We start from the raw sequence: 18,470 nt of genomic DNA, 5'->3' as shown, positions 1-18,470 counted from the left end.
GACAAGGCAGCATCTCTCTGCCTGAGAAGTATGGGGAGTTCAGAGCAATGGCACTGAGAAGTAATGCAGAAGTCACTGCCTCATATGACTTCTTATAGCTTGATGTGCTTGGAAGCCTAACGTACAGATAGAATGGATTTTTAAACAGGGAAGATAACTTCTTAACTATTCTTTCCAAACATAAGATAAAGTCCATTAATATACAGGACTACAAATAATGCTGCATATCACAATGCTGTTGGGGAACAATGCTCCTCAGATCGCCAATGATCCACAGAGTCACACCATGTGTTCCAAAAGATCAATCAGCTTCAAGTTTCCAATGTGCCTTTTAACTGACACTACGACTGGAAGGCATGATGATGCTTGAGAAATGGATCAAGGCCTCAAGAGCCACTTTACTGCAGGAATGATGAGGGGCAACAAAAAAAAAAATAATTTGCATTTGCAGTTCTCCAGAAAAGTTAACATGCCATAGCACATATTACTTAAACATTAGTTGCTATTCAAAGATTCATCCAAGCCAATGACAGAATTCTTCCTTTAGAAATAGTTCTAGTCCAGAGATTAGCACATACCTGACATGCTAGCAGCTGAAATATTTCATGAGACACATCTGGGTTTTTTGGAGGGGTGGGGAATACATACCTGGTCCTCTACCACCACTAGCTTGAATATGGCTTCTACTGAATGCTGAATTATCTGGCTGAAGTTTTTTATTACTCCTTTGATTAATGGGGTCTCCAATTCCATTCTCTTTCATGTGGTCTGATTTAGGAGCGGAAGGCTTTTCAAATCCTATCAAATAACATATCTATCTTTAGAAATGAAAGACTTCCTAATAAGTTTCCAGTATCTAAATTAAAAAATAAGAAAACTTTTTAATTGCGGATTTAAAAAAAAAAAAAAACACAAAAGAAAAACCTCACAGAAAACCCACACTGCTTTTCAATATGCTAGGCAATAAGGTTCTGTAATATTTTATATACTGCCATATTTATAGTGGTAGACTGTATTGGAAGAGGGTCCTGAATTCTTTCTTCCCTGAAGCAGTCCATGTCCCATTGCTACTCATTATGTGTGGAGGTACACATCAAATTCATTTGGCCTTTTATTTAATTTACCTGTATGTTACGTTTAACATGAAGAAAAAAAAAAACTAAAGACGACAGCATTATAAACTACAGAACCAAAAGACTAGATTATTACACATTGAGGCCTATGCTATGTAAATCTTGGAGAAAAGAAGTTTCCTGCAGCTCCTTCTGATTTTTCCCAAAGTTCTGAATTCTGGTCTCTGTGTGTGTGTATGTGTATAAACACACATGCTCCAAATGTATCTCTGTATTTGTATGAAGCTTTACTTAGAAGTTTCCTTTTATCGCATTTTTAAAGGTATTTTAAATGTATCAACACAGGCATAAGAACATCCGCATATACAAATACACCACAAATTTCTTCTGAAATAACTAGAGTTATGTGTAAGGCAGTTATGAATAATCTACAACAGAAAATATTTTTTCCCCCATTCCATGGGTCTCAATTTGTATTCCCTTTTCAGACACAAAACAAAGAGTTCCAATATCAAACAAATATACTAATCTCTGTTCTTTTCAGACCCTTTAGATAATTATTAATACAAGTATTTAAGAACAAAGCAGCTAATCCATTCTCTCCTCCTTTACAATCCCCATTTCAGATATATAGTAGATACTGTTATCAAAAAAGTGTATCTTAATTACCCAAGTCTTCCCCACTTCCTCCTGCTACTTTGCATTGAGACCAGTGAATAATCTGTTTAGGAGCATCTTCTGGAGATACAGCTGTGCCATCTGGATTAGCATAAAATAGCAGCAACGGCTGAAAGTGACATCGAATGCACTTGGAGACCACATCTTTCCATTTTGTTCCAATCTAAGAAAAAACAAAAAAAACCCGAAATAAACCAAAAAACTTAATCAACAGCATTGAACCCAATTATGGGAAGAATAACTTGTTAAGCAACAGATACCAAATGCCTAATTCCAAAGGCACATTAAGATTCATCATTTTGGCAAGAGTTTATGTAACTAGAGGCAAAAAGCTAGAACCAGTATTATATGGGCTCACAATCCCATGTAATGTCAAACAAAGTATGAATACAGCGGCCAGTAATTAGGTGGTCTTCTTCATTAAAAAAAGTACACACTCAACAGTAGACAAGTGCATTAACATTCTGAAACATTCAGCATTTGAAGACAGAATTGTAGTGAAGTCAATTCCAAAATTCATTTGTGAAAACTGATTTATAAAACTAAAGATTTATTAAAATAAAGACATTTCTTTGACTTGTTTGAAGTTTGGTGTCAGAAGAATGCATTCTAGAAATGTAAAGATTACTGAATTTGGTAGCAGTAAAAACAGTATTTACCTCTTTTACGTTAGCATCATCAAACAGCACCCATTTGCAACTCTTGGTGTGAAAGGCAAAGGCACAATAATGTCGGCTTGTGTAGCAAATCATTCCCACAAGAAAAAGTTCACTGTTTTTGGCATTTTCATCTGTAACCCTATAAAACAGCTGTAAAAGTATTTGTATATTTTAAGGTATGTGTAAAACATTTCGCCTCAATTTCCAGACCTACTACTGGCATTTCACCATGGCAACTGGTATTAAATATCCTGTTGCATTACATAATTTTTCATAAGTATAAATAATGATTTGTGCACTTAAGTCTATTTTAACATTTATTTTTGCATAGTTGAAAGGGTAAAACAATAATGCTCTGGAATAATTCCACAAATTTCAAGCTGAACATGATATTCCTGGATTTTCAACTAGGAATTCATCTCCATTCATCTTCGTACTTAGGCACAAGATCAACACTTCTGACAGGACTTTTTCCTCTCACAGAAACTACATCAAGTATCACATTATAAACAATGATAAAAGTAGACAAACTTTGAAGTTAAATCTTGCTTTTTAAAAAATACATATGTGTATATGTATTTATATTTTATATATATTTACCTATACATAAAATACATATAAAAGGAAATTCTAGAATAAGCAAATAGTAAGTTTTAGGTCAGATACCCCAGGAAGATAAAGTTGTGTGGCCAGATTCCGCATAACTTCTTCTGTCAGATCAGAGTGTTCCGAATCCCAGACTAAACCGATTGTCACAATCTCAGGACAATTCATGAGAACACGACGAATTTTTATTTTTTGACCACAGTTACTCTACGAAAAGGAAAAGAACAGCGAGGAGAGGGAAAACAAAAATGTTTAGAAAATTGAAGTCCACAGTTGAGTTACCAGACAAGAAACAGTTCAACAAAACAACTCTGCAACTTTAATGAAAATTTAATAATGGTGTTTGTTTCTAACAATTTAAGGATAAAATTCTTCACCATAAAAACACTCTGATGAAGACCACAGCTAAACTTCTACATCCAATCACCACCTGAAAACAGGTATCTCTGAAAACATCCAAGTCACCATCACAATCTCTCTTTTTGTTCCCCCTCCATTTCAACATTTAAGCTTAGGTCTCTATCATAGAATCATAGAATGGTTTGGTTTGGAAGGGACCATTAAAGGTCATCTAGTCTAATCCTCCTGCCATGAGCAGGGACATCTTCAACTGGACCAGGGGGCTCAGAGCCCCATCCAACCTGACCTTGAATGTTTCCAGGAATGGGGCATCTACCACCTCTCTAGGCAACCTGTGCTAGTTTCACCAACCTCACTGTAAATTTCTTCCTTATAACCAGTCTAAATCTACTCTCTTTTAGTTTAAAACCATTACCCCTTCTCCTATCACAAGCAGCCCTGCTAAAAAGTTTATCCCCATCTTTCTTGTAAGCCCCCTTTAAGTAAATTCTTGTGTACTTTTCTATGGTTCCTAAAGTAACAGTATTTACACAGAACCATTTAAGGAAGAGAGGAATTAAGTAGAACAAGCTAAAAGAGACTACTTTTGTCAACAGAAGCACAAAATTATTCTAATAGAAGACAATGTTATCAAGCTGCCAGTGTATATGAACTAAAGCAGATTCGCTGAGAAAATACACCTGTTCCAACTAATCAAAATCACCTAGCTCTACGTGGAACATGAAATGAAGAATAAAACACAGACCTAATATCTTTTGAAACAGGCCACTTGCACCTACAAACCCACGTTTATCTATAACTGGAGCAATAAAATATAAATTTAAGGACTTTTTTACCCTAAGGTGGACTGCACTGAAGTAGCCACAGGTAATCCTGCTTTTAGGGGAATAATTTAGCCCAATTTAACATCCTAAAAAGTTCTCCCTTTATCTTAAAGTAATGCAGCATCCTTGTTTACTTACAGGACACTTTCTGTAGTCATCAGCAGTATTTGCTGCCTGCAGCAATTCCGCAAACATTTCTGGCTTGAGACGTTCATGTCTCTCCATCATTCTTTCTACTTCGTTACTGTAAAAAATAAATGGGAGTAACTGTGGATTTCCCTTCTGAAAAGTTAAAGAGATTTCAGTCAACTCTCAATTAGCTATATCTTACGACTAAAAAGAAAAGATGCAGAGGTAAAACAGTAGCAATACATACTTTTTGTCAAGCTATCTACATCATGCTTTTGAAATCCAAATGTTCATTTTGGACAGTATTTCAAAAACGCATTTTAACAAAGGAATACACATTCAGTTTTAACACTTCCAGTATTTCTCTGGCATGCTTTGCCTATTAGTGGAAGAGTGTATATAGAAAAATGAGATACAAGAATAAAAGCTCTTACCACAAGGCTGTGGTAGAAATATAACGCACAAATTCTGTAAAAGGCAACGGGTCTGAAGATGCTCCACAACTGCGACATACACACTACAAAAATAAAAATACTTTTGTTTTCATTTACTCAGCACAGTGGAAACAAGCTATTTTTTAAAGGAATCAAATAGAGGTCTGACCTGTTCATACAGTGTCATAGCAAACTTCTGATGAGAAATACAGGATTTTGAAGTGCACATATCTGTTTCACTGTTTGGCACCAGGTGAAAGTGAATCCTCTCAAGGATATTTTCCTAAATAAAAATAATTATGTAAATATAAACTGAACTGATGAAGTTAGACTACATGAGCAACATTACAGTTTAATACTCCCAAGTACTACTTTTGTCTCCAAATAATCCACCTACAAGTTTAACGTGTTTTTAATTCCGTCCCTATTCACAACCCAGTGGATGGGGATTCTCTTCATCTCAAGGTTTCCAAACATTAACAAAGCAGCATTAGACAAGTTACCCAACTGTTCTCCCAGAATGCCTTCTCCTTTGAAGGAAGTGAATCTTCATGGAAAATTAAAAAAAGCTATTCTTACAGTAAGACATGATATTAATGTCATTGCATGCAATGACTGAAATATTTTTGGATCAGGCCTCCGTGTCAGTAGTTCTTCACACTTATGTTTTTCTCTGCCTGTCAATCTGATCGTGTTTAGCACATATGCCAACACAACAAGCACTGTTGACAGAAGCATGGGAAAAGCTCATAAATAGCACATGCCTGATCCCATCCCAAGTCTCACTTAACAACCCTAAAAAAAAAAGAAAAGAAAACAACAAAAAAAGTACTGTGATTATCATCAGTCTGGCCCCTGAATCAGCACGGCCATTTTTAGCTCTTTTGCCAAAGAATACTAGAGGTAATGGGAAGAAGTGAATCTATTCAAGTAGATCATTCAGATAGCTGATTACTTCAGGCGTCCAAATGTATTTTGATTAGATGGAGCACTAATGAGAGATTCGCTTTCATGATTGCAATCCATGAGCCTGACTGCTAGATCTCAAACAGATACTTTCAGGAGTTCTCCACTGGATTTTCCTACATATGTGAAAATGCATCTAGCATACTCATCTGTGGATACTTCCAAAGGATGTCCAAAGCTGAAAGTAATCAAAGCAGCAACCGTATTTTCTGTCCCTCAAATCTGTGTCTGAAGGTTAATACTGATTTCCACCCCCCCCCCCCCCCCCCCCCCCCCGATTTATGGTGAACAATTTTCATTGTCTAACACAGGACTTCTGAGAAAGGCTTCTCTACCAGTGTTCTATGTGATCTTGAGTCATCTATTACGGCCACAGTAACGGCTCATGTTTTTCAATGACACTTCATAAAAGCAGAAAGTAATTGCAGCAAGAGCCAAGATTTTCCAAGTATTTGCTCACTCTTGGATACGAAAATGGAAATCTCTTCTGCAGAAGACTTCAGTAATGAGCTGGTTAGTTGTAACGGAATGTATTTCAGTAGTTGATGAGAGAATACTTGGAGGAATAGACTATATATTAAAATCTATAGGTGCTTCTTCTCCAGAGAAGCTAACACTTCTCTCCATCCAAAAACTTTCAGGAGTGACTGAGAGTTCATCAACCTCACCGATCTCCTGTAGGAATGATGTTTCACACATCCCTCTGTCTAAGCTACAGAGGTAGGGAATAAGTACGGAGCAAATGCAAGACTACTCCATCCCGCATTACCAGACACTTACTCCATGTGTCTGTTCCCCTAAGTTGACATAAAGAAGGTCAGCAGTAGTATGTCAGTTGTATCGCACATGCGAGCATGCAGCTACCAAAACAACAGGCCAGCTTGGCATCCACAAAACTAAAGTAATTCTACTCAACTATCACAAAGAATACTTACAAAACATTCTGCTGCATCATCCATGAATCCAAGCTGGAAACGCTGTTCATCCTTAAAACTTTCTGCCAGGGCATGTCTCATATTATCTGATGGGAGTGCTTTTTCTCGACTGTGTTGAAATTGTGAAAATATTGCCTAGGAAGAAATATCATTACTTAGCTTCATTAGCCACTGGACTAGATGCTGTGGTGCTACAAAAAAACATCAGTTCTTATGCAGCATGCATAAACAGCAAATATATAAAATGTTTATAAATCTATGCAACTCTAGAAATTACTGTTTTGTCTTAAAGTTACTTAGGTTCCGTGTTCTGCTACTCATTGCATTATAAGAAGTTATGTTATCAAAGTGAACTTTGATCCAGTAAAAAAACAACATAGAAGTATATAAAAATGCAAGTGATTGACTTCAGCTCCCAGAAACAACACAAGCCCTAGTCTGTAATTATGCAGGTTTTTTAACTGGGCCATTGGAATAGCAGTTTATGCATACATGTCTCATCTCTACAGATGGTGTGTATATCTTAGGGCACAATGTAATACCACTTGGGTTAGTTTAACACCCATCATTCATTAAATAATGTAGCATTTACATTACTACTTAAGACATGAGTGTATCTTTATTAAAATTACAGATATGCAAAAACCTCTCCAATTAGATAGAATGCTGATAATCCTTAATATTAAATCAGCTCTCTGCTGAACCAGTGCACACAATACAAGAGAACAGGTCAGCAGCTGCAGTTCCAGACCATGAGAATAAACTGCACTTGATTTTCTTAATTTCATAGCATCGTAGCATGGTTTGGGTTGGAAAGGACCTTAAAGATCATCTAGTTCCAACCCCTTGCCATGAGCAGGGACATTTTCCTCTAGACCAGCTTGCTCAAAGCCCCGTCCAGTCTGGCCTTGAACACTTCCAGTGAGGAGGCAGCCACAGCTTCTCTGGGCAACCTGTTCCAGTGCCTCACCACCCTCAGAGTAAAGAATTTCTTTCTTATACCTAATCTAAACCTACCCTCTTTCAGTTTGAAGCGATTACCCCTTGTACATGTCCTTGTAAAACACCCCACTCCAGTTTTGTTGTAGGCCCCCTTCAGGTACTGGAAGGCTGTAATAAGGTCTCCCTGGAGCCTTCTCTTCTCCAGGCTGAACAGCCCCAAGAAGAAACAGTTGGATACTACTTTTCTTTTTCAGCAGAGATATACATATGCAAGTGACCTTTGTCATTTAGCAAGTAAGGAAGGCTGATTTTGAAAGAACTGGAAGTTAAAAGCTGCTAAACCAATGAGAAAACATTTGCAGATATTAAAGGGTGTATTCCACTCTCAAGAATTCTAAGTCAAGCTTTAGAGAAAAATGAAAAGAACAAAGACAAATAAACATAGGAGAAGCCATGTAAATACAAATAAAGATATACATTCTTCACGTAGGCCTCCTACAGTTAAAAAAAAAATAAATCTGTCTGACAGAAGGCAAAGATACAACAGATAAGCAAAGTTTCAGTGCTAACAGAAAGTAGTGTTTTAACCATGACGCATTCCAGGGTAAGTGTCTGTCAAATATTTGAACTTCCCTCTCATAACAAAAAGCATGAACTACTGATAAAATTTACACACAATATCTCAATGTAAACATTCAAAGTTAAGTTTTTAACAGATCTGGTAATACAAGTTAACTCTGCTTTGAAAACATTTATCACTTCTCATTTTGGCTGCTAGGTCATTTTTGGTACGGAACAGAGCCTTACCTGTCCAGCTAAAAAAAAAAAAGCACAGATAAGCATTTATGCAAATATTTTAGTGGCCTGTGTAGCCAGAGTCCCATCCCAGTGTTATTCAGAGAAGAAAAGAGCATATTTATTTCTTGGAACACCACCAAAAGAAAAAGAGAATGGATTGAACAGAAGGAAACCAGATTTTATTTGCTATGCTTTTAGTTTATAGGAGAGGCTGATACAGATAAAACATCCTTCCTTGTTGGTGAACAAGTAAGGGTTAAAATTGCCCAAGACACACCCCTCCCCAAAAATAACAAAAACAAAAACCCAACCCAAGTCACAAACAAGTTAGTGAAATGCATCCTCATCCAGCATATGCACTGCGTGAAAATCAAAATGCCCCAGGTTCTGAACACAGAACAAACAGAATCAGTCATCCAGTATCTCTAAAAAGACAGAAAAGCAAAACCAGCAGTGTACATTAATGACTGAGGACAGATACTTCCAAATAAGTTAACAACAATGTTTTGAGTTCAGTACCTAGGCTACTGGCCATGGAGTTATAAAGATCACAACTGTACTGTTAAAACAATAACTAATTGCATTCTAACCAATTTCACAACAGGCAGCAATACCACTTCTTACCAGTATTCTTGGGAACGTATCAAAATAGGAAGACATGACAGTCCAAGGTAATGCAAAATATTCAGGTACAATAAGCCATTTAGACAAATCGCACAAGATGCATCACGGGAGTAATCAATCCCTCAGGAACCGATACTTGAAAGAATAAAGAAAATTTCAATTCCTAAATTACAGCAGCCTTATGAAGTAGCTGAAGCTAGTCTATTGCTTCAGAAGGTGACCTAAAAGTGATGCAAAACCTACCTTACTTTGTATCGGAGCCCCAGAAACTACAGGGAGAGAGAGGGTATGAGAGTACAGCAAGTGGTATGTTTAGCTTGAAAAAAAAAGCAGCACCTGGTCTTCACAAGTGCACCATTAGAACGGAACAATTCATTGCTTACAGGTTCAATTGCAACACACCATGAGCACTACCTTATTCATGCTTCTGAGCACACTGAAGCTGCTACATTACTTTTTACTACGATTTCAGCGATATTAGTCATTAAGAGTATGCAGTGTAACATACATTCTAGCAATTGTCATCATTCAATCCCTCTTCATTTCTTAAAGGCGGTTCCAGTGCAGCATTGAACAAGACTGTATATGACCAGAACTTCACATGTAATATGGATCAAATCAAAAGGAAAAGGCCATAAAGTTTACTTTATATTATGACATCAGATAGAAAATGAATCCCTATACACACAAAACTCCAGGAAACTAAATCTATCATCCCAGGATAGACGTAAGATTTGACCTGAAAGAAACAGGTATGCCTAAATTATCTGGACTTTAGGTACTAACAGGATCAAGCGTCCATCACACAGACGACACGATGTGCATCAAAAAACTGGTGAAACAAAAAGTTCCAACAAGTTCTGCAGAGTGAAGAGCTTGTAAAAAGGTTGGAGTAAACGCCTCAGGAAGTTAGTCTGAATATGTGTAGTCTCAACATACTTCAACTTGTTGGCTTTTAAAAATTAACCACTCTAACCAAAGAAATAAAATGGCATCTTTTAGAAAAAAATATGTTTGGAAAAAAGACAGACACATTCAAAACCAGCTGCACCATACTGCATCATGATAAACACTAAAAATGGCTGAAAAAACCTACATGGTACACAGATTACACACCTCCTGAAAGATTAAATAAATGTCACTGCAAACTGTTCTTGCCTAAAACGCTCATTTAGTAACAAGGTTTGGTTTGTGAAACTCCCTGAAAATAAACTCTAAAATATTTGGCTTCTCCTTGCCTATAATTTAGCATCGTCAAAAACTACTTTCTCAATGAACTACATTTTCAAATAGTGTTGTCCCTTTCAGCTCCCTCCAGATGAGTGATTCCCAGTTCTGTATACCACTATACCTACTAGTCTATTAGACGATACATAATACAGTCCTGTATTAGAATCCCAAAAGTGTCTTCACTGCCAAACTGCAGTAAGAGTAGAAACTGCATACTATTAAAACAAAAAAAAAAATTACATATATACACACCCCTACATATTTTTTCATTGGAATTTTGATCCCAATGAAAGAGATACCATGCTTACAAGCTTTCCCAAAATATCATGCAGTAAAAGCAGTAAGAACCTAACAGAATTCAACATTTCTTTACAGACCTCAGATGAGTTACAAAACTGTTTAAAGCACAAGTTTTATGCACTAGTTAAGATATGAAGATCTCACTTTCAAATAGTAACAAGTTACCAGCTTTCATTAGTTTTCCAGTACCACTGCCTGCCTTTCATTACTTACAAACTGAACAATTTTGAACAATTCAGTTCTGCACCCTTACCATGAACTACTAAGTAAAAAAAGAATCGCAAGACCTTATCAGACAGTAATATAGTTATTGTATATCAGACAGTAATATAGTTATTGTAAAGCAACTGTATTCAAACACTGCAGGAAAGAACAAAAACATATGCATGCAAATAGAAAAAAAAAAATCTCCAAGAGGCTAGCTAGAAATTTTCAAGTAAGTCATACTGTCTTTTAGTAGACCAAGTTTTATGTTTAAGCAGGTGGTAAAATTTGTATACTCTAAAATTTCTTCTTTAAATACAAGAAAATATTTCTCTTCCAAACACTTGCTACAAATGTCCTAAACCTAAATATTTTCTTTGCACAAGAATGACTTAAGAGTCACCCAGATATATGTATGGTAGAGATACAGATCAGTAAATATTAGTTACTTTTACCTCATTTTGAAAGACAATTTCAAAATTCCAAAAATTATTATTTACCTTTAAAGCACAAAATATGCATGCATCTCCCTGACATACATGTCCAGTTAAACCTCTTAAACTTCGTCGAAATATGTCAAGTTGCCACAATACCTATAAAAATAAAGTTTCACAGAAAGTAAGTAATGAGTTCTGAAGGTTCTACGTTTAACACAGCAACATATAGTGGATTGTCTTTTTTTTTAATTTCACATAATATGTACCACTTGAGCACCAAGATTGCTACAAGAATTATGGTCCTTTTCCATTAGCTTGGTAAATTGTGTAGATGGAAGTGGAAGGTTCGCATTCACCACTCATAAAATTTACAACTCCTTTTTAAACTTTTTGGTACAATGACAAACAATGTACTTTGTGTGGAAAAAGAACTGAAATACTTTTCAGGAAACAAGCAGCAAGCTGAACTATGTATAGACAATGCAACAGTCGTCTTATGGCTTTAGAGAAGAGGAAGGCGGCTATGGTGCTTACTTAATTTCTCTTTCTCTCTTCCCCTTTCCCTTTCCCCCTCTCCTGTGCTTTCTCTCAAATTAACAAAAAAAAAACAAAAAGGAAACAAAGATGGAAACTGAATTGCTAGGTAAAATGCATCCATCATTTGGGTTAAGTGTATATGACATTCTTATGGTCTCTTAATACAATTATTGCTGAACTACATCTGGTTTTCCACAGATCAAAATAACCCTAGTGCTTAATCAGGTATATTTCTACCTTTTCTTCGCATAACTACTCTATATAAAGGTAATGTCAGCTTGGCTACATTATACTGCTTTCAGTATTGAATGTCTTAGGTACACAATCAGCACAGTAGTTCAGAAAGTTATCATTAAGAAAAAAAACAAAACAAAAATGAGTTCTCAAGAGGTACAGTAACAACAGCTGCAAACCCGGGTACGGGGGGGAGATCCTATCTATAAATATAGAAGCTAAAATGAATTAGGATGCATTTGAAAAGGAATGTCCGAACCTCAGTTCTGAAGTTTGAACAGAGGTTAAAAGAAAAGAAAGGGATATCAGTTGTAAACGGGCAGTCACCAATCCTTAGCCACTGTTTGATAAACAGCAGTAGGTTGTGAAGTAGTAGGATTGTCTGAAACTGTAACTAAAAATGTCTTAGGGTTTAATTTTAGGGCACCCTAAGGGAAAACAGCAAAACTGCAAGAGAATATAGGTCATGCTGTTCCCATTCAATGTAATCCTGCAAACTCTTTGTACTAAATCTATTGTCCATTTTTATTTTAAACATATTTAGATACCACACAAATACACACCACGTACATACCTCTCTCGTATCTCCTATTTTTAAATCCACACCATTTTTAAGACAGTTTTTTTAAAAAGTCTATGCATCTATAAAGCTCTCTGCCAGTTTGGCAAATAATTCTGTACAATTTGAAAGTGATCAGGTCCAAAATCTAAGCATTACAAAAAATATGTTGTTCTGCTCTTCATTTGCACAGCCCAGAAATTTGTTCTTGTTGTTAATTTCTACATTTAAAAAGACTATACTATAAATTAAACTGTGCCTGGTACTCTGACTTGCAGACAATGCGGAAAGGCTAGCGCTGCTCTGTCATAGAATTAAATAGATCTCCATATTCCCTGTCATAAGTAGGCTTGCAAGAGCTCCATTTACAATCATGCTAATATTACTGTACTATTAAACTATACTTCAGAGATCTAAAGAGCCAACGTGTTCAATTACAGCTCATGTAAAACAGAACAGTGTGTAGGTAAACACATGCAAGAAGTTGGTTGTATGCATACAAACAATAAAAAGAAATCTAAAACACATTTCTTTGGTATCAAGTGTATCTCCTACTCTAATTCCGTAAATCTTTCCTAAGATTAGAATCAAAGCTTTCAACTATATGTGTGTCTTCTGGCATACCCTAGTACCACAGACTCATGTGCTAATTCTGAGAAAATTCAATTTTAATAAAAGGTGTCCTATTCAATACAAGCAGTATTTCTGTTGCCCCACATTAAAAAGTGTCTTGTAAATTTTGTCAAGTAATAAAACTGTTGTTTGACAGAAACATTAGTTTTAAAATTCAAGCAGCAAGTTTTAAAGGTATGACTCATAAGTTTCCAAATACAAAAGGAAAGTTTTTGATAGCCTTAATGCATACAAACAAAATATCATGCTGTAATTTTTTGCAAAATTAAATATTTAATACTCTAAATTTCTTAAGATGAAATGTTAAGTAAAATTACTTCCACACAGTTCTCTTTTTTCTACGATTGCCACTTTTTTTAAAATTATTTTTTATATTTTCTAAGGAAAATCCACTCCAAAAAGACATACTACTCTGTCTTACTTGGAATCATTAAGTTTAACTGAGAACTGAAATTAGCACCACTGAAAAACGTGCTGTATTTTTCTGTAGAATACATGTACTGCAATACAAATGGTAAAAACAGCATTGCCAAGAGAACACTTTCCCTACAATGACTGTCTAAGCTGCTGCAAAACCAGAGCTGTTTAATAAATCAAGTTTTTTCTTACCTGAACAGCACTATTAAGAAAGCAGCTGTTTTGTCCCGGTTCATTCAATAAGCCTTTTGTAGGGGCCAGGGACAGTATACTTCCAGGCTGATAAACTTTTCCAAGGTTACCCCCAGGTTTTCTTAAGAATTTCACCCATGCCATTATTTTTTAGACTTTATAAACGACAATATTTATGCTTAAATATTTAAGGATACAATGCGTGCAAGGCGAAGAAGAAGGTTCTAAGAGAATTGTTCTAAAGCCATGGCATTCCATTCAACTCTCTACAACAGTAACCATTCATATGTTTAAGTCCATTTTCCATGAGCAGCTGTCAGCCATCCATTAGGATCAGGCTCTCAGTTAAAATACAGCTATACAAAGTTATTAACTTTCACACTTTAAAAAAAAAATGTGTCCCATTATAGTTAAAAAATGTTAAAAGTTATTATAATAAGAGTTCTTATTAAGCAAGTTCCATAGTAACAGACTTGTCTTTCCAGGGATATCAATAAAGTATTATTATAAATCATTAGTTATATTACATTGCAAGCTTATATATGTATATATCACAAAAATGGAAAGTTCTTGACAGGTGTTAAACTACTGTTCTCTCATTTCGTTCCATCTTCTTTTTACTTTTAACTGCGACCCATGAAATATATTCCAGTTTAGAAGACTGCATGTTTATTTCATTCTCTTTCCAGCGACTCTGAAATAGGAGAAAAAAAAATTTATAAAAATATAATTTTCCAAAATGTTAAAGACCTTCTAAATCAGAAAAGAGACCACAGCTAAAACAGCCTCTTAATCTAAAGGCAGATGCAATAACCAGGGAAGAGGAGGAGAAACAACTGCCACCTAAAAGCTGTTTTTAAGGCAGAAAAATTAAATTATTTCATCTGTCATAATCAGTTACCTTCTAACTTATCATACACCTCTGAAGACCATCATAAAATTACTGTAAAGTTTCTGCAAACAATATTCAACAGCTTATAAAAAGACCACATAAGAGTTATTCTAACTTTGAATCTCCAAGACTAAAGAAAATACTAAGAATTACATATTTTTATTGAACACTTCAAAGCCTAAGATAGTTTTGATTTCAATATCACAACAACTCACAAACTTCTACGTATTTCTACGTCTTAAGATTACTAAGCTGCTATAGATGGATTCTCAGCCAGTACTCCGCTTTCAAAATTTTGTACTACCTAGTAAACACTACATAAGTGTGTCGTTACCCTAGTTGCATTCTTAAAGCATCCAGAAAAACATAGCTAATAGCAGAGCAAGAACATTTTGGTAGCTGCCCCAGTAACTGATTCCTGGATATTCAAATTCCAACAATAAGAGTTGTTTCACTCATCACTGAAGGTACGTACTTAAGGTTAAATGAGCCATCACCCAGAACTCACCACAGGCCCATGTAAAAGCCCATGCAGCGATCATCTCACAACAACGGATTATTCAATCAGTTTGGCACTACTACACCATTCACATAAGCATCTGAAGTAAGAGCACAGAACAGAATAAACTTAAATAAACCAAAGTGATTAAGGCTGCATATTTGGGAAAGACAAAAAAAAGTGACATTTGTGCCTCACATTACTACCAAGACACTCACCATAGATTTTACAAGTGTGTGAGATATTAGAGACTTATCAGTATACTTCAAAACCTGCAGCCTTCTCACTACAATTTTTTCCACTGTGTGAACATTTCAAGATTGTTGAGTAGCATTAAAAAAAAATTGTAGTTAGAACGCTGTAGAAATTGGAAGACAACTTTCCCCAGCTCAGAACAACCAACACCACACTCACATCAAACAGTTCTACAGCTCTCAAATATTGTACAGCTGGGATACCACAGAAACAAATCTTGCAACTTTCAAAAATACCTCTCGGAAGTCTTGCACCCCTAAAACCACTCCCCTTTATTTAAAAGAAATATTGGCACTTGCTTAAGTTATCAAAAAAATCAGTAACTGGAACCTAACCAAAAGTCTCTTTTGCCCCATGAATAATCAGGTGGGTTTTGTTTCTTTACTGATGTTACTGTATCTCACCCGTAAATAATTTTATTTAATAATACCAGAAATACTAAGTATGATTTGTGATAGCACTGAGCAAGGAGTCTGAAATCTAACTGGAAACTGACCTTGACAGAATATCATGTGATAATTTTGCTTTCTTTATTTTCACTTCACTGAACCCAGAAGGGGGGGGGGGGAACCACACACACGTAGTGAGTAACTAGAAATGCCTATCAGTTTAAGATCTTTAGAACTTTAAATTAATTAAAAGGACTATGAACTTCAATTGTTTTTTCCCCACATAAAAGTCAAAGTGCTCCCCAGCATAACAGCTATTCTTCTACAACGGACCAAACTCTAAGAAATTAAAGGACAGAGGTGAAGATAACAGTAAAACAAAGTTTAAAACAGAAAAAGATTAAAGACTCTCTGAAGTCAGGTATGCAGAAGTGATAACATGATCTGTACAGAGCAACTAAAGGAAAGAAAATATTTTTAATTAGTGTTTTTATTAGAAATTTTCAGTGCAGTACCTAAATAGAAAATAATGAATCACTAAAGATGAATAAAGAGGAGTCAAGGAAAAAATCTCAGGTATATAGCTGTTTATAATCAGATACATATACAAAAAATACATACACTTCTGTATTCAAGAAGCCAGCATCACACATCAGAAGTGCTTACTAATATGAAGCATCATTTGGCGCAAAGTCTCCTGCTATAACAGGGAACCATAACTTAAATTCCTAAAAATAACGTTATAACTATGACTTAAAAAACCAAACAAAACTAAAACCACCACCCAGAATAATCTTACATTCTTATTTTTCAACCATCAAATACTTCCTACTGATTTCTGGTTAAATATTTCTGTATCCATACTGAAAAACTGACATTATATATTTTTGTTGCAAAAAGAGCTTGCTCCCTGACATACCAAGAGAAGCTTCTTGAGCACACATTTTCCTGGCAATACAGAGTTCTCAATTTCACTTTATATAATTTCCCACATGGAGAATTGCATATGGTTTTCTTCACCCTCCTGCTGCTGTCCCAGAAGACAAAACTCAAGTTAAGAGAAACAATTTTTAGTAACCAGCAATATCAAACTGGGTACACTGAAGGGGAAAAAGCAGGAAAGAGACTGGATTGGGAACAGTACAGATGGCCTGTGGTAGCCATAAAGGTGTAAAGCGTATTTGCACTCCAACGTACGCTTGAGATGTCCCTCATTGTGTTCCTACCTTTGAGTAGACAGGAGCAACAGGATCAATACAGTTCTGCCCCAGAAATATCAGGCTTGCTATCAGGGTCTCCAAACCTAAAATAAATTCCCTACTGACTACACTACACCTCTCATCTCAAACTGCTCATACAGTTGTACCCCACCAACAGTGAGTGATTCAGCCAGCCTGTCCCCCGCTGTCTGCATTTCCATGTAAAGATTGCTCAGCCTGTACCAGCCACAATACCGGAAGGAAATAGATAGAAAGTAAGCTAGACTGCATGCCAATGATAAAACACAGAAGTTACTGGCAAAAGACATGTTTCTGGTATCCAAATTTCATTTGGAAACAGATCTCACACATTCAACTGTGAGGCTGGACTACAGCTGGTTATTTAAAGAAATCCAAGGATAGGCAAGAACAGAAGGATTCATTTCCAGCCAAAAAAAAAAAAAAAAAAAAAAGCTGAATATCTATTTCATAAGTAAGTTACTTTCTCATCTGAAGAAACGTGTAATGACAGACCCAAAGTCACATTAAATTTGGGAAACATTTGTGTTCTTTTTTGCTTTAAATGCAGAAGGAAGATAGCTACTACAATCACATCTGTGAAACTGGCCCCTAAGACCAACAGACAAAAGTTATAAAACATTCAGAAAAATTTTACCTCTGTCATTCTCATTTTGAGCCTTGGGACTTACTTATCTTAAGTCACAAAGGTAGAAGAGATTCCATGAATTCTTATGTTCCTTTTTTATCATACTTTCAAGCACAGTTTACCCATGTTTCCAAACAACAGATTTATGCATGGATATAGGGGGAAAGAACCTCTGAATTTACCTAGTCCATATTTTAACTGCAAAACTTTTAACTTATTTTGGAAACAAGAGTTCTTCCAGAACAATTTAAGACCAAGAGCATTCATTCACTAAGAACTTCTAGAAAGTCTTTTTGTTTTGCATTTCAGGGATGCCCTAGAATAAATATCCCATGCACGAAGCATTTAACTATTGGGTTAGGTTTCAGAGAAGTTACAACGATTCACTGCAAGAATTTAATCAAAAATGGGTCTGGATTAGCTCTACATTACTGTCACACTACATTAAGACGTTTGCTGTTTAATTGCATATCCACAAAGTTGCGAGTACAAACATTTTCAACTATCACACCGGGTAAGTGCACACAATCTTATCCTAATAAATTGTGGAATATATTCATTGCACAGTTTCATATGTGGGCCAGATATTCATTTTTCAAAGCACTGTGATGTTATATTCAAATAGCCTCTGTTAAATACCCACAACACCGGTGTACCTTTTCCTGAAAATTTAAGTACAACACTAGAAAGATCAGAAGTGACTACTTAAAAATTATTTTCACACAACCTTCTCAAATTACTCCTTCTATAAAGACATTATTTAAACTACATATGTCAAACTAAACATAACCCCACCAC

General features: G+C 35.7%; 1 protein-coding gene across 6 annotated transcripts in view; it reads right to left on the bottom strand.

Moving 5' to 3' along the window:
* Positions 1 to 18,470, bottom strand: part of USP53 (ubiquitin specific peptidase 53) — a 41,581-nt gene that overhangs the window by 17,683 nt on the left and 5,428 nt on the right. Inside the window, exons 2-12 of one of the 6 annotated variants that reach the window (XM_075420903.1) lie at positions 15,172 to 15,262; positions 13,772 to 14,465; positions 11,263 to 11,355; positions 6,665 to 6,799; positions 4,933 to 5,046; positions 4,764 to 4,846; positions 4,339 to 4,444; positions 3,077 to 3,223; positions 2,411 to 2,560; positions 1,743 to 1,914; positions 649 to 798 (exon numbers count right to left, since the gene is read on the bottom strand). In XM_075420903.1, coding sequence (XP_075277018.1) covers positions 649 to 798; positions 1,743 to 1,914; positions 2,411 to 2,560; positions 3,077 to 3,223; positions 4,339 to 4,444; positions 4,764 to 4,846; positions 4,933 to 5,046; positions 6,665 to 6,799; positions 11,263 to 11,355; positions 13,772 to 13,915 — 1,294 coding nt within the window. In that variant the 5' untranslated portion in view covers positions 13,916 to 14,465; positions 15,172 to 15,262. The other 5 variants (XM_075420902.1, XM_075420906.1, XM_075420904.1 and 2 more) reach the window with 5 other exon arrangements.

The sequence above is a fragment of the Opisthocomus hoazin genome, chromosome 5 (assembly GCF_030867145.1).
Source record: "Opisthocomus hoazin isolate bOpiHoa1 chromosome 5, bOpiHoa1.hap1, whole genome shotgun sequence".
Taxonomy (NCBI): Eukaryota; Metazoa; Chordata; class Aves; order Opisthocomiformes; family Opisthocomidae; genus Opisthocomus; species Opisthocomus hoazin.
This window is presented reverse-complemented; position numbering and strand designations above follow the sequence as displayed.